This window comes from Neltuma alba, unplaced genomic scaffold, assembly GCF_004799145.2.
Source record: "Neltuma alba isolate B1F8T4 unplaced genomic scaffold, ASM479914v2 tig00011283_pilon, whole genome shotgun sequence".
Lineage (NCBI taxonomy): Eukaryota > Viridiplantae > Streptophyta > Magnoliopsida > Fabales > Fabaceae > Neltuma > Neltuma alba.
Window position 1 is genome coordinate 78,407 of NW_021635992.1, and position 17,942 is coordinate 96,348.

General features: G+C 30.5%; 1 protein-coding gene across 1 annotated transcript; it reads left to right on the forward strand.

Moving 5' to 3' along the window:
* The first annotated feature begins 13,746 nt into the window (after nucleotides 1–13,746).
* On the forward strand, nucleotides 13,747–15,004 carry LOC114711184 (putative GATA transcription factor 22). The gene is made up of 3 exons (XM_028895546.1): nucleotides 13,747–13,978; nucleotides 14,095–14,388; nucleotides 14,581–15,004. The coding sequence occupies exons 1-3, from the start codon at nucleotides 13,817–13,819 to the stop codon at nucleotides 14,890–14,892; spliced, it is 768 nt and encodes a 255-aa protein (XP_028751379.1). The 5' UTR covers nucleotides 13,747–13,816; the 3' UTR covers nucleotides 14,893–15,004.
* Nucleotides 15,005–17,942: the final 2,938 nt, after the last annotated feature.

Genomic DNA, 17,942 nt, shown 5'->3' on the forward strand with positions numbered 1-17,942 from the left:
AATTTGCCCTTGTTGAAATTTTTCTTTCTCTCTGGATTTAAAATTTTTTTTTCACATCTCATTCTTTCCTCTTTCTTTTTTTGTCTAACAAAATTTAAATAAAGGTAAAATAAAAAAATAAATATTAAATACCTATAGGTGACTTATAAGTGATTATAATAAGAACTAGGGTGGTCGCTGTTCAAACAAAGACATGTACCACATTGGTTTATGATGATTCTCACATTATTAATTTTAATTTAAATATTTTTGGCCAAAACTTCTTAATTTAAATATGATTAATATCTGTTGCCAAAAATGAAATTAAAATATATTTTAATTATCTATATATACAAATATATGATCTAATAAAAACAGAAAATTAATATGCAAAATCCTATCATTTTAACTCATTTTTAATTAAGTCTTTATAGTTTTTATTTCTATTAGGTCTCCTTAATTATATACAATAACAACAACAAATTTTATTCTATTAAGTGGGATCCACTATATAGATCGCATAATATCATTATGCCTAATTATGTATATGTATGATTTGCTAATATGTAAGAGATATGGTGTAAGTAGCTAGACAACGTGACTTTCACTCAATATACATTTAAATTAATTTTGTCAAGTGAATTTAAATTAAAAAATTCAACCAGATTAGATATTATGTAGATAGATGGAGATGGTTATAAGTATAATAATTTTTTATATTGATAATAAATTAATTTTATTCCATTATTTTGTTTTAAAAAAATCTCTTTTTTATTTTATATTTTCTGACAACTTGCATGTCACTTAATCAACATCCACATAAGTCATGAGTAATAAATTATGGGCACAGATATCAAAGCTACAGTTGAAAAAATATAATACCACAATTTTAAAAAAAAAACAAGAACCTGGTTAGAAATCAGGCAAAACTATAAAAACTAATGAATTAATTGTCCCAGAAAAATAAATATATATCTTGTTTAAATTAATAGAGTGTCTGCTTTATAATTTAATCTAATGCTTAACAATAGTGAACAATAATTGGGAAAAGGAATTATCACCGAAAAAAAATAATTGGGAAAAGGAGTTCCAGCAGTTGCTTAAAGAAGAAATATTTTGTATCAACAAAAAAACAGAGAATCTGATTCATATGGAGCCTAACAGTATATTCTCATGTTCATGTTAATCATGGTTCAATATTTTTGGGAAATATATAAAAATAATTACAATTATCAGACAAAGGAAATTCGTAACCTGCACACTGCCATAATTAATTAGGAAGAGATTACAATAATTGTTGCTTTCTTATGAAAATATATAATGAATCAATGATATGGAGAACCTATTCATGCGCGTTTCCAACAGCCAATGTTGCGTATGTTCATGACAAATCCATCCAACAATTTCATCATGCCAGCTCCCCTACTCTATTATTATTTTTTTATCTATTAATTTCCTCCATTAAACAGTTTTTTAATATATATATATACTCGTATATATGTATATATTAAATCCTTGATTCATTAACTAAGCATGATTCAACCATGAAAGTTTTAATCCTCATGTCAAATATAGCCGCCCTATAAAATATTGGTGTGCATGCAGACTTTATAAAAAGCACTTTTTGCACATCAGTGTTCTGTTTTGTTTTTTGTTAACCATATATACTTTATAAAACTTGTATAAATACGCGTAATTTATCAATTAAAACTTGTATATGTAATAATACTCGGCTTGATCTTAGAAGTGTTGTTAATCATTGGCAATTAAAAAAAATGTATGGTTTATTATTCGAGATGATCTAGGCAAAAGGACTAACCATTAGACACTGCACAATTTTCCCTTTTAAAAGATAGGAGTGTTGGAAAAAAAAAATATATCGGTGTGTCTAGACTAAACGATTTAAATGTTTTTCCGGGGGCAAAAAAGGTAAAAGGGAAGTGTGCGTTCGACGCTTAAATTTTAATTAGAGTGATTTAGTTAATTTTTCAAGTGTACAGTACAGAGCTCAAACTAATTCCTGGGGCTTATTACGCAATTAAGTAAAAGAGAATCTAAAGTGGGGCCCATGAGGGTCTTTTTCATTTCCACGTACAACGGATTAAGTGCCAATTGCATCCTCTTGCACTCCTTGCCAACAAATTTTGTCGTCCTCGTTATCCACTTTTTCCCAACCATCGGGCCGAAAACATTAAATAATTAAATTAGCAAAATGTTTTGTATCCTTTTTTACTTCTCTATAATACTATAATCTAAAATAATAATATTAAAACCACGGAAAATTATTCATAGACCTCAGATAAAAAAAATTAAATGCTAATAAATTCAAAAAAATTAATGGCTTGTTGGGTTCTGTTTTTTTCCCTCAAAACAATTTTATAAACTTGTTTTTTAAAACAATTGTTGGGGGAAAAACAAAATATAATCTGTTTGCATAATTTTTCTAAAAAAAATTCATTTTAAAATGAACATGCTGAAATCAGAGAGTGAAGCTTTTATGAGAATTTAGATTTTCAAATTAAGAAAAAATTATTAAGCGGAAAAAATTTTCTCAAATTTTTCAAATAAAAAAAGAGAAAACGACTAAAAATTATTTTAGTATTTCAATTTTTAAAAATATATTTTATTTTTTTTAAGACTTAACTAAAAAAATTATCAAACAAGTTTTTCTACTTTTGTTTTTTTTTAAAAAAAAAACTGTTTAAATAAGGAACAAGGCCTTAGTTTTTTACTTGCTTGATTTGTAAATTTTATTTTCAAGTATATAACTTTTGTGCCGTATCCATATTAATTGTTTTTTACTCGAGCCTTATGAATAATTTTTCCATAAGACATATATTTTTATTTCTTTTATACTTACAAATATATTATATATATTTTTATGATTGATGAAATTTCGGGTTATAGTCATCAATATCATGGTTAACAATTATAAGAAGTTTAATAAGTTGTAAACAATATGGCTCATTTTAGACTTATCCCTTGTTCATTGGATTCTTAATATTTTTTTTTCAATAATATTGTTCATACACTTATTACATTCTAATAATTGAATGATTTAATGTGGTGAATATTTGAGATTTCCATCAATGTGACGCCAAGAAAGGGTTGGCTAATCCGATTAATCACTTCACGTTTTATTCCTTCAACTTGCCAATTGGAATTGTTGGCAAATGGCAACTCACTAAGCAAAACAAAAGCATCCAATTAGTTTTATCTAATGGCACCGGCTGCGATGCTTGAAGGAAGACCAAAAAAGTTATTATCTTTTTTTTTTTAATCGCTTTTTCTTATTAAATAAATAAATAAATAATAATATCCATCCCCTATCTCCCCATAACGCTAACTTGATAACTACGAGATTACATGAGCTGGACAAGATTTACATTCAAATTACTCATATTTTATTTGTTTAATTATTTACCATTTTAAAAAGGATAACCAAATGATTAAAAACTTAAAATTTTTATATATTTATAACAAAATTAAATAACACGTATAATTTACTTTAATATTTTTAATTGCTTAAAATTAAAATAACATAATTGGTATTTTTAAAATAATGATAGTTAGTGGGTGATAAGCATTCAAGTCTCCTGCTTATGAATGATAAGGAAATGATTTTGGTGCGAGGTCATATTCTCAGGTGGAACCCACTCTTTATTATTTTTCACGGTTGCCAATATCAAACAGAATAAGTGATCTCACGCAATAACCTTTTTTTTTTTAAAAAAAAATCAAATAAATAAATGAGTGATTCTTTTCTTTGGTTGTGGCCAAACGTTCAATTAAAAATAAAACGAAGATTTCGACAAGGGTATTAAAGTACCATATCCATAAATTCAGAATATATTGAAATTGAAGTTTCATATTACTAAATTATAAAGTTATGCCATGAACACATGCTCGTCATTTGTCACCATATTTGAAATTAATAGTCCATATTTTATTTTATTATTTTAAATTTTTTATTTGAGATAATCAATATATAAAGTTGCATGCATGCATGCATGTTATTAATTTGTTCAACCTTATTAAATGTGTTTTTACAGGAAAAAAAAATTTAGTTCCTAAATTCATGGTAAACTAAGGTTACAATCCATCATGCAGTAATCAGTCTATAAAATTATAGTCAATTTCGGGTAAAACCTTTGAAGATGACGTGTCATTAATCCATCAATGCTGTTAGTGATGTAGCAATTACATTTGATAACAATTGAGATTTTAACCAAAATTGAGTGTAACTTCAGGCTGATTTCTTAATGAAAAAATTATAGGGTTATTGCAAATTTTTCTGGCGCACATTTTAAGCACCAAAACGTGTGCGTTTTCCCTATTAAAAATGATACATAACTTTCACCTTCCATGTGAAAATTGAAAATTCCTGACAAAAAATTTATAACATTAAACCTGAACAAAACACGTAGACACCAATTGAACTGGGGGAAAAAACAACACAAACCAGCACCAATGACATAGAGACCCGCTAAAGGTCCAAAATTAAAACTGAAAAAAACTAAACAAAAATCCAAGGCAGTGTCTTGCCAAATAAAGATGTGACATCCAATCCTCTGTACACCATGAAATAAAGGCCATTAAGGGAAGTTGTACTGGTATTTGCTTCATTGAGTTCAACTATTCCAATACCAAAACTATACCTTTTTTCCCTCAAATGTGAAAACAACTTTGCTTTCCTTGATTTTAAAAAGAACAAACACTAACGATTTAATATCACAAGACAGAATCAAACCGGCAACATTGGCCCAAGTTATACATCTAGGACAGCATAAACATTTCCTTAAAGGCATCTAAAAACTAACAAAAAATTTTCGGATAATATGTCATTTTTTTCTTTTGAAAAAGGTTCATTCTCGGATTTGAATCAAAAACAAGAAAGACTAAAACTTGTGATTAAACAATAAAAATAAACAACACTCACTATTTAGGGGGAAAAAAGGTTTGAATTTCCCTAAATAATGTATTTAGCATGAATTTTTATCAATTACGAAAAAAAATTATGTTGAAAGAATTTTCTTATACTAAAAGTTTGATTCGACTGGAATACTGATTGATTAGTAGTGTGAGACGAATAGAAAAAGAGGGGGTTGTGGTGGGGGCATTGGATAAGTGAGATAAGGGAGGAGGAATTCTTGAGGATGAAGTGAATGGGAAGAGTGTATGAATGAATAACAACTCTAACAACGACGTTTGTGAAGCTAACCAACCAAGAGGGAAGAACCGGAGAGGCAGGGAGGGCTGAAGATGAGATGAGAGAGCCAGGTCAGGCAGCCGCAACACAAAAGGCGCTTGCCCCTCCGTACCATATCCACACTGGTGGGCTCAACGGGCCTCCGCCGGGCCCACCAACTACCAGGACACGTGGCACCAGATTTTGCGAGAGATTCGTTGTGTACCATAAATGTTACCCTCAAGCAAAGCATATGTGTTATCTAACATCCTCCGTCCCACGTTTGTGTCGAGTCTTGTTTCGCACATAAAGCCTGTGACCCTCACTCAGCCTCATCCTATTCCTCCTTTCACATCATCTTGCTTCTTTATTTTCCTTTTCGGAATTTTGCCTTTACCCATCTGCACGCCCAATCTCTAATTCCCATACTCCTCACCCTCCAAAATTCACCCCCCTTTTCCTAAGAATAATATATTATTTTTGACTCTTAGTATAAAATCTAATTAATTAATTTATGTAGATTAAAAAAATTAGTTAGTCATGGCTTTTTTAAAATATCCTCTTCACTCATTTGTGTCGAATTTATCCCTTAATACAAACTTCCTTACTATATGCATAATGAATAGAAATAATTTAGATTAAAAAAGATAAGTGTGAAAGATGAAAGTGATTGAAATCTTGTATTTAAAACTAAATTCAATCCCTGACTAGTTCTTATATTACGGACCGAAAGAAATACTTCCTCTTGTATAAACAAAATGAACCCATGATAAATTGTACATGGGTATCATAAAAAAGGCATCTAGAAGGACCCGAGTGGCTGTGTCATAGTTGTATAAAAAATACGATGATGATTCGCAGTTTTCACTCTTCAATATAATATAATGCTAGTAATAAAACAAATCTCACCAAAATATAATTAGTTTGTTGAAACTTATAGATAAAAGGACCACAAGCGTCACAATGTCCAAAAAAGAAAAAGAAAAGAGAAGAGTATAACAATAGCAAAACGGCGACGCAATAATCAACTCTCTCTCGTAGGTGTCGTATTCGTTCAAATTAAATGAATATAATAATAAGTATTAGTTTGAGTGAGAGATTAATAATAATAATAATAATGTGATTATAATATCACCTTTTTTAATCCATGATGCTCAGGCTTCGTACGTAATTTCTTTAATATTTTGTCTAAGCTCGTGTGAAAAGGATATGTATATGATCCGCTCTTATTAAAATATATGCACAATGAACAATTTTTTTCCTCTTCTTCATAATCATCGATTCTAATCATTCAACGTACTTCAACATATCCTTTGAAATTGATATTTAAACTAAGATTTATCCATGTTTGTTTATTCTTTATATAGTAGTGATCTAGTTGACTTTCCTTCGTGAATTTTTCGATTCTCAATTTTTTTAATTAAAAGTTTTAATGTTAGAAAAGAAAATATATACATTTATGTGTGTGTGTATATAAAAACTTGTGGCGTTATGTCTACTTCATTAATCTCAATAATGAGGTTGGTGTTATGTTATATATGAATTTGTTGGCTTGGAGTTTAAATTTTGACATCTAAGTAATTAATTAATTACTACTCCTACCTAGTCGCTTTCTATTTTAGTGAGACGATAATTTTCATGTCGAGCAATTTTTTAAAGCTTCAAATAACTCAATAATTGAAGTGGCGGGCCTGTCTCACTGTCATTTTTTCTTTTAGTTATCTTTATTGTTTATTTAGAATAAATAATATTTGAAAATTTTGAAATTTCTAAACACTGCTGTCAATTACTATCGAAGTTCTAATTGTTCAAGACCTAATTAGAATATCATGTGAAATTCATAGCTTCTCATATTTGATGCAAGATATTATTCTATTAAAATCAAAAAAATGTTAAAAATATCCATATACACTTTCCTGTTTTTGTTCTTTTTAAAATTTTTCAGAATAACTGTATATTTAGTAGGAAATAGTCAAAATCAATTTATTATGTGTTGAAAAATGAAACAATCTCTTTCAGAAAAAGAAAGTAATCAACGATGGAGGAAAAAAACGTAGAAGTCATCTGTCAGAGGATCAAAGCTATATACTAGATTTTGCCAATTTAATGAAAATGAGATGCGCTTAAGATAAATCATTAAACAAGTTCTACAAATTTTTAAATTATTATAGAGTGACAGTAGAATTTAAAAATAATTCTTTGGAAAAACATTTTTGCAAAGTAAAGAGTAAAGATGTTGACAATAGCAGTCAACTAATCTGATGTCATTAATAATAATTATAACGTTGCTTTCATGGATTGGGTCGGCTGAAGCTGCCTGCCACCCAGCTTCGCTGTCTCCCTATTTAAACCCTTCAAATTTTATTAATTAATTTAAGTAAGCAAAATTAATTTGCAAAATAATAGAGCTGCAGGATATTGTTTATTACCAGGGGGAAAAAAAACAATATAGTAGTTCAATGCGGCCAGATTCTGTTTTTTGACTGAATGCATTAATTTTATTCATTTATTATTTAAGCTTTTGGAGGAAAAATATTTTGTAAGGGAGTGGATGGAGTTTAGTTAAATTTGGTGAAGGAATAAATTATTGATGGGCGCGGTTTCGTGAATGACATGAACATTGACGGAATAACAATACTTTAATGAGGTATTAGTTAAGAGAAATAGAAATTTGAACCACCTTCACCTTCAGTATTCTTGCATTTCTTTCCAATACATCCACAGTGTCTAGTACACTCACATATGAGCAGATGCTACTTGTTAAAGTCTGGATTTAATATGAATGGGTTAAATTTAAATCTTTATGCTTTTTTTTTAAATTTTAATAGGTACAAAATACAAAATAAAACATAATTTCTTAATTGGTAGTTTTAAAAATATTTTTGTCTAAAAATTATTAGTTAAAAATTTTAACTTGAAATAACTTTTACGACATGATTTTTTATTTATAATAGGAAAAGTCTCCTAAAAATGACTATTAAATTTTAAAATTTCAAATTAGGAATTACTATAAAAATATGTTGTTTTTCGCTTTTTGAATGTAATCATTTTCTTTACTAGTGTAGTAATTAATACTGATTTAAAATTTTGAAATTCAATACTTATTTTTTTATTTTTTTTCATTTAAATATGGATAAAAATGAAAATTTTATTCCATTTTAAATAAAATAAAGTAATAACTTAACTATTTTTCTTCTTATTTTCAATGAAGTACTCAGGAGTACTCGACATATTTTGGTAGGTGTTGTGAGCTTAGATTCAACACAGCCCCCAACCACCATGACCAAATTGTTCAGCTTTACATTATTATTCATCCTTTCTCTCACATACACACACACAACCTAAAAGTCCACAACAAATGGTTAGAAAAACATACCAAGAGGCCATTATTTTCCCTTCAAATTCAAAAATGATGATAATGGTATTGCATGGCCTTTCATTTTTTGTTGAAACCTATAATTGTACATGACATTTGGCTTGTGTATATTTGACCAGACTCATCATTGATGGCCACACCGACAAATTAAATTAATAGGTTATAATAACAATTACTTTAAGTTAATAGGCAGCGTACTCTCTCGTTCATAACAGTGAACTACTCCGATGGGACCACGTGCCGTGGTGGCTAACCACCTCTTTATATAATTTACATAATTTTTAGGGTTAATATAATTTTTTAGTTTTTTAAATTTGTTTTTATTTTAATTTTAGTACTTCAAGTTTTGAATTATAAGTTTTGGTCTTTTAAATTTCTTTTCATTTAAAATTTTTGTTCCTATAATTGAATAAAAATTTGGATTATTTTGCCATTGAAGGACTAAAACTTATGATTTGAAATTGAAAAGATTAAAATCAAAATAAGAGTAAACTTAAGGGATGAAAGATTATATTAACCCTAATTTTTATGTATTAAGTGCTTATGATCCACTTATGCCTTTTGGCTGGTCACCTGTTCATTTCAATATTATACATATTATTCCCATATTTACATTTTCTATAATTAGTTAGATCCATATATATATAAATATATATATGTTTATACACCATACCCCTCCCACTAACTTGCAATAATATTTAAATGCAAACTTATGTGTTTGAATATAAGACTAATTGAATCAACAAGTATTGGTCCAAGTGGAAGGGATTTGAATATCTTAAGCATTATATCTTAGGTTTGATCATTGGGACAGTGTGTATAAAGAAAAATATTATTGAAAGGAGTCCCCACTACAGTGTCTGATAGTACTCTGAAAGATTAGTTTCTTACCATTTAGGTGGGAGGATACTTTGACAGTATCTCGAAAGATTAGTCTCTTACCATCCAGGTGAGAAGATATTTTGGGCAACAACAAAAAAAGACTAATTGATATGTATCACCGTCCAAACGAATAATTAAAAAAAAGTACGAATAAGATAAGTGGAATCAATATATATAGCACTATATAGCCAGGATCATGCCTTGATGTATGCATGTCAACCCTATCTAGCTTTCAAATTTGGTATTAATTTTTTAACAGTTTCTAATTAATAAAAAGATTACTCCAACAACTTAATGATATTTTTAGATGAAATAAATATGTTTAAAACTTTGAGAAACAAAGGGAATATTTGTTGGAACATCACTTCTAATCCTATGTTGATTAACAAGTCCCTAATTAGGTATGACTCGTACCACAAAAATTTCTATAATTAATACGACTTAGAGTTTTTTATTTTTAACTTTAAAAAGTTCAGCTAAAATTTTTTTAAAAAGATGTTAGGCCTTTGGGTATCTCAATATTTATATTATAGGTGGACCTGGAAGTGATTTTTCTTTACCACTTAAAGGAAAAAAAGTTTCTATTTTACTTGTTTATTTAAAATTAAAATTTTGGTGAAGCAGCCCTTAGATTTGAATGATGGCTTCATAATTAAGCTTGAACTTTGAAAGTGGCAGGGGAAAGCAGGGAGCCAATATTTTGGTCATAATTGTGAGCTAACTAGTCGACCACTTTAAACAATAATATCAGACAAATCAAAACAAACAATTATCTAGTTCACGAGTTTGTTGAAGTTTGTTCTGGCCCCTTTTTCAAAGGTTTAAACCTTTTAAAAAAGCAACTACGTGTAAAGATTAGGTCGCTAAAACAATAACTTAATTATATTAGAAATGAAAACTTTTGGAGCATTATGGATGTATAACAAATTGACAAACAAATTCAGTGTGGAAGCAAGTTTTGTCTGTTATGGGGACTACTAATTAGTTATAATTAATTCCTAAATTCACCAAAATAAACCCAACAATCTGAAAGACACAACCTACATATGTGAAGTGATTATGAAGAAATATGGTAGTTATTAAGAAATGCGTGATAGTTATCACAGAAAAATGTCTGAATGATTATTGCAGTACAAAATGAACATGATTCATATTTAATGTTTTTTTTCCAGAAAAAATTATTACGTACTCCCACATAAATAACATAACCATTCGAAAGTTTTGACAAGTTGTCATTTCCTATATCAAATCTTTGTCATTACCATATTGTTCACCTACTTGGTACTTAATTACTTATGTGAGACTACAATAATTTTTCCTCTTTTTTGACAGTTATATAGACATTTGATATTACCTTACCGATCAAACCAGTCTATACTTAAGTATTACCAAGTCTACAATATGAAAAATAATTCTCACGTATGATTTTTCCATCAAGAAGATTATAAGCTTTGATTTTTTTGGTGAATTGCACTTAAAGTTTTAAAACATAGACGACATTTTCAATGTTCAGCACCACTCGTTACATTTAGACAAGGTCCTAAATTTGAGCTTGACATTGACATGTTTGTTTATTACTTTGGTATATTTAAATTGTATAAAATAAAAAAAATAGAGATGATACTTCCTTCAATTATAAATGAGAAACAGTATAGGAGCCTGTTTTGATTTTAAATGTAAAGTTTTAACATACTTTTTTGTCTCACAAATTTGAATTCCCCCCCCCCCCTAAGTTTCTCTATTGATTAAGGAGGTCTTTCCATCATAAGAGTGATGTTACATGGAAATGATTAAAAAAAAAAACTTTAAAAAATCAATACACATTTTTCATAAATAACAACTAACTAAACTAATTTTTTTAATATAAATAAATTACTTAACTTCTGCCTTTTATGACCCGAGGCAATCATAAAAATGAGAAGTAACACCCACCTTTTTCTGTTGCAAGGTCTCCACATATCCAAGAATATATGAGCATCAAAACAAATCCGAGAAGCTATTGGATTATATTTATTGGTTTATATATGCAATTGGCTGGAATTATGATTTGGTGAGTGATGGGTTTGTACTTTGCTTGAGTGATAGGAATGAGGCAATGAAGAAAAGTGACTGTGAAATGATAAGGAACCACACTGAGTTAGTTGAGGCGCTTTCCATGGTTGTTGCTGTTATACAAATAACAGAACAACAAGTACAACTAAACCATCCAACCACAACATATGTATTACTTACGTTGTCATTTTAGTTTCACCTCACGATCTCTTTCTCTCTCACAATTCCCACTTCCTCCCATAACTTTAAAAACAGAAAAAAAGGTTGAATGTTACCTACTATTAGAAAGCCCAGAATAAATAATTTATTTACACACACACTCTTTCACAAAACCAAAAAGTTGAAGTTACAATTAATTAATAATTTCCATTTGAATGAAACCATGGCAAGTTACCAATTATTGAATACTTGAATGAATATTAAATTGTGATTGCTTTTTTTTTTTTTTTTATATTTAAAGTAAGCTGATGGCCGATAACGTTGCTTTCAAACAAGCAATTAATAGTGATACCAAACACGTTGTTCATAACATATTTATTTGATGGATATATATATATATATATATATATATATGCGTTATCCGTCTTGAATGGATTAGGCAGACAATAACATGTAGATATAGATATATGCTTACATGGCACGCCTTTATCATCTTTATCCACAAGCACAGCTTATATCAATCAACCAAATATTCATCAAAAGCTCAGTGTACAAAGTGTTGACCAATCCATATTATGCAGATAATTAATAATTAGTTTCTCATTTATTTTTAATTCCAACCCCTTGTGTTGAGGAATGCTCCCAAATGCTGATTTAATTTGTGCCTTAATGCACACTATAAATAATTAAAACCAAGATTTCGGTAGAAACATATCATTACTTGTTTATTTAAGTATTTAACAGCTGGCATTATTGCAGAATTAATATATATGGTTCTGTTTTTACATGAAGTTTGAAAAGCTAATCTCACTGTTAATTTTTTTTTTAAATAAAGCAAAGATCATAATCATTTTTGATGGGCCACAGGAAGATGACAGAGTCGATCCACAAAAACGAACAGAACAGGGGAACGAAAGCAGGGGCTAACAGAAGAATTTAAAATAAAGTTGGGCCTAGGCCGGTGAGTACAAGCTTAACTGGGCTTCACCAGGGCCCAACAAGCCTTGGTTAACTGAAAAGAAAAACCACCTCGTCCTTTCAAATGGATCTCATGGTCTCATCCAACTTCTATTTTTGTTGTGGGCTTATTCCTTTCTCTGTTCACCGGAGCAAAAAACTTGTATATTTATTAGTTTGTCGTTGAGTTTTTTTTTTTTTAATTTTTTCAGTTTTTTCCTATTAAAAAATAAATGCCCTAAAAACTATTATAAAGGAAATATTTTAAAAAAGTGGTGTTTCATTTTAAAATTGAAAAAATGGGGCTTTACTCTAATTAATTTTAGTTTTTATATATATAGCTATATTAAGATGCAATCAAATGATGGCCCGAGTTTAAAAAGGGGACATAATTTTGGAGTAATTCTGTAGGCTGTAGCAGAGGATTAATGTAATTACATAATATCTCAGGAGTCTCTATTAGTTACTCTGTCCAGAGGAGTGCACGAAACCCCTCAGACGTAGCTTACCTCGTTATCGTAATTATTGTTTTGTTCTTATTCCTCTTATTATTATTAATTGTTGATTTTGTCACTGTCGTCGTTCGTCGTCATCATCATCATCATCATTATTTATATGGTCAATTAGTAAGAAGCTAGTTCCCGCATTTTTATAAACTAAGCCGACATGTTAGAGAAAAAGCAGTTTCCATGTAGTTGGGATCCTCGATAATTTGTTTTTAAAAAGTGAGTTGGGTCTTAATAACGTATCAAAGTTAGATGTTTAGAATATATGTCTCATATAGCTTAAACAACATTTTTGAAGAGATACTTTCAAATTATTCCTAAGTGATACTCTTTTGTGTAGTTTGTTTGGTTTAAAAGATCCCATGATTGGTACGCACTCCTTCATTTACAAGTCAGATTTTGAATGCTATACATATATGTGACAAAATCAAAATTGATTTTTGGGAGCAAATGGAAGTACTTCAATGAAGGGGAGATTGATGATGAAGCATGCATATAAGTGAAAAGTGTTTAAATGAGGAGATAGGGTTTTGTCAGAGTCATAACGAATGGGGTCAATTCCTTACACTGCATTCAGTTATTGTTTGTCCTTTTAACTCTGTCCCTTCCTTTCTGCCTTTGTCATTTCTTCGCGTGATTCTCTCTCTCTTCCCTCCCTCCCTCCCTCCCTCTCTCTGATCTCTGTCAGTGTGTGTTTATGCGTGTGCATCCATATATATGATACCAACTTATCGCTGTTCACCAGCTGTGTCTTCTTCCATGTCTCATCAAAGCCATATTCAACCCTCTTCTTCATCTTCTTATCCTCCTGATGACCCCCATCATGATCAGTCACTGAATCGCTTGCAAACTTCTTATCACCAGGATATGATCCCAGATGTGAGCATTATATATATGTATATATATATCTCTTAGTTGTTATTGTTATTATTATTTGCTCCTCTTTGTTGATTTGCCTTATTGATCGATCACTGTCGTGTTGTGATGTTCATCAGGCAGACCAGTGGAAGAAAGAGGATAAGAATGATCAAGTTAAGGAAGGATCAAGCAAGTGGAAGCCTTCAAAGATGAGAATGATGGTTCGGGAACAAAGTAAGCAGAGGTTTGAAGATCATCATCATCATCAGAAGCCCTTATCATCATCATCATTATCCTCATCAACTGACCATAATAACATGTGCAATAGAGCTTGTTCCTCGGATCAAACGTCTCATATCGGTGTTAGGGTTTGTGCTGATTGCCAGACCACTAAGACCCCTCTCTGGAGGAGTGGACCAACAGGCCCTAAGGTACACATCTTCTTCTTCTGATCTTTCAAATTAAACATCTTCTCTTGTACTTTGTAAACGACTTCACAGGCTTTAGTATCCCTAATTCATAGACTTGGAAATACAAAGTGAATTTAACTAATTAATTACATATGCGGGATATGGGCTAAATATATATATATGCTACACTGAGCAGTCATTTTGGCTTAACAGTCACTTTGCAACGCGTGTGGAATTCGGCAAAGGAAGGCGAGGCTTGCCATGGCGGCGGCGGCTTCTGCTCCGGTGAGGGAAAACAAGGTACAGAAGAAACAGGAGAAGAAGCCGCTGTTGAAGAAGAAGAAGAAGAAGAAGCGAAAGCTTGGAGTAGTGAAGCCATGTGGAGGTAGAAAGAAGCCTGTTTTGGAGGATTTTGCTACGAGGTTGAGCAAGAGCTTGTCTGCGCAACAAGTTCTATTCCCTCAGGACGAGAAGGAAGCTGCTATTCTGCTCATGGCTTTATCTTGTGGTCTTGTTCGTGGATAAGGTTTCTCGCTATGCTGAATTATTTTCTCATCATTGTCTTTTTTTTCCTTGTTTTGTCTTATTGGTGGCATTATTACAATCATTAAGTATGTTGTTATGTGAGTGTTTGCGGTCTCTATTTTTGGGAGCTCCCAGAAGAGGATGCGGTGAAATTATATATACAGGAAGTGGAATTAGGGGGAAGAGATAAGAGAGGACAATAAAGTTGTGGTGGGTGATGCTGTGAGCAGCGTACCATACTGCCGTACTTTAACTCATGAACAAGAAAAACAGATGGTATCTATGTCTTTTTGACAACGTATTTTTTCTTTATTTTGTTGAATTCAATAAAACTGATGGTGTCTAGGCAGGCCTTTTCGATAATGTATTTTCTCTTTATTTTGATAAGTCTACTCCTCCCGTCCTTAATAGATCTAAGTATTAAGTTAATTTTGATCCTAAGTATAAGACATAATTATCATACTATCAATTTTTCTACATTATCTCTGTGAATACTCCCTCAACCATAGTCAAGTAAGTAAGGAAGGGAAGATATTAAGAAAGATGATTATAGTCTTTTAAGAAAAACATGTCATATTTCTTATGATTAACTAATTTACTTAACTTTCTTAATATAATTAAATTAGTTAAGACACATTGAATATATAAAGTCTTTTTCCAATTATATAGTACCTCCGGTCCTAATTATAAGAGCTAGTTGACTAATTTGATGAGATTAAAAAAATAAGTTAAGTTATTTATTTGTAATAAATATGTGTTGTCTTTCCTAAAATATCATTGCTAATCCAGTGTGTTGGCTAGAACTATCATTATTAGAAGGACTATCTCAGAAAAAAATGTATAAATATTAGAGACAAGATGTATTGGAGTCTTATATTTAGGATCAAAATAAAAATCAAACAAAATTTTATATTAAATACCGGAGGCAGTACATACCTATCGATGTCTTTTCTAGCATAAGGTAACTCTATTCGATGTGGAACATCTTCCTATGTCAAGCCAAGTACACTCCTACTTGATATCCCAACAATCTTTCCTTAAATAATACACTTCTCTGCTCTCAAATATCTATACTTTTCTCTTAAACAAGACATCATCCTTAAACTCTATAATCTGACCCTTATCTGTCTTAATAATTAATTAGACACCTATTTAGTTTCAAATATTGAGCCTTTCTTTATGTAGAAGAAAGAGGACCCACGTCCAACAAAGTCTTCCGAAGAAAGTGATCAATATTACTTTTTCTGATCTCCCTACGCTCCCTCTTTTCTCTTTTTTTTATTTTCCTTATTTGTCAAATTGTACTATACTTACATTTTTATTTGCGTTTATTGAAGAAAATAATATAGATCAATGAATTCTCCTCTCTCTCCCTCTCTTTTGACCTCAATGAATTCTCCTCTAAACCTTAAGCTATCTGCATATAATTATATTAATAAACTATTTGCTATTGTCTGACATGCATGTACATACACAAAACACAAGACAATACGGCTAAAATATATATTTGGCCTTTTAACTTTATATAAAGTTTTAATTTAGTCCCTTAACTTTAAAAAATTATTTTTAGTCCTTTAATCCTAAATTTTTTTTAAAAAAATGATGACATCAAGATCTTAAATATTGATAAAACATTCTCAAATGCTAACATATTAAATTTAATTTTCAAAAAATCCATGATTCTTATGAAAAAATCATCATTAAAGCCTAATGATTTTAGGGTTAAAGGATCAAATGTATGATTTTTAAAATTAAGGGATTAAATTGAAACATTGTACAAAATTAAAAAACCAAATGTATATTTTAGCCAAACAATACTCAAATGAATTTCATATTACGGTCAGATTGTGTCATTCTTCATTCAAGGTGCATGTATATGCGTATACCGTTATCATCAGTTAAAGTTGATGTGCACATGTATTTCTAATTAACAAGGGGTTACTCATTGTTATATTACTACTTCCGTTTCTAATTATAAGAACTTGTTTGTAGTCTATAAAAAACACAATCCTAGCTACAGTACTGAAATCCACTGAAGCGCAATGCATAAATCAGTGGCTGTTGCCTTGCCTGAGGCTAGGTAGGGAGAGAGAGAAGCTCAGAGATCAGAGGGGAAAGCAACAAGGGTTGTACCTTTTTAGCTTAGCTTTTCAGATGGACGTAAACGAGAGCGCTTCTGCTCAATCATGACAGTGATGATTCGCTTTGGTAAAATAATGAGATATAATACTTATCGCCAATTCGCGATCTTGTACAGCTTTTTTGTGGGACAACCCCTCTGGAGAATTTGGCAACTTGTTTCACAGCAACACACTTATTTGACGCCAAAAGCTGATTTCTACTTTGAAAGACAAAGAATAAACACACATATGTATCAACTGAACTGTGAGGATTTACATATAATCTAATACTGTGTTTGGGAAGGCGTTCAATATGTAATTTAAGATTGTACTCTGTTCAAAGGATGAAGAATAGCTGCTCGCAATGGTGTGCCTCTGGTCATGTAACTTTTTCTTTATTTTTCTCTTCTTTGCTTTTTTAATGTATATATGATACGTTATTAAAGAAGATTATTATTATTTGCAGTCAGCAATAATATATTTTTTTTCTTGATACAAAAAAGTTTAAGTGCGTTAGATGATAAAAACTCATCAGGATCAAAACATGTCTTCAGATTCAGCATCATATAGTTACTTATAGATCACCTATTAACAAAATCCTCACATCAATAATGAGATTCAAACTCACGACCTTATAGGTTATAAGTTGACTTCTCACCAAGAAGACCAATTCTTGTCAGTAATACTCTTTTGTTCCTTTGTTGTATCCTCCTCTACTTTTTCTTTTTACCTTGATAACCTCCTCTACTGAAAAACCAGTCAAAAGCCCCAATTCTGTGAGAGAGATGGAATGTAATTCAAATCTAAAATGGAAAATTTGTTTTCTTTAATTTGCTACCTTGGGTTGAGAGTGTCTTTGGAATGAAACAATGCCTCATGGCCTCATGGGGATGATTAGAAGTAGCAAGCAAATGAAAGAAGAGAGCAAGG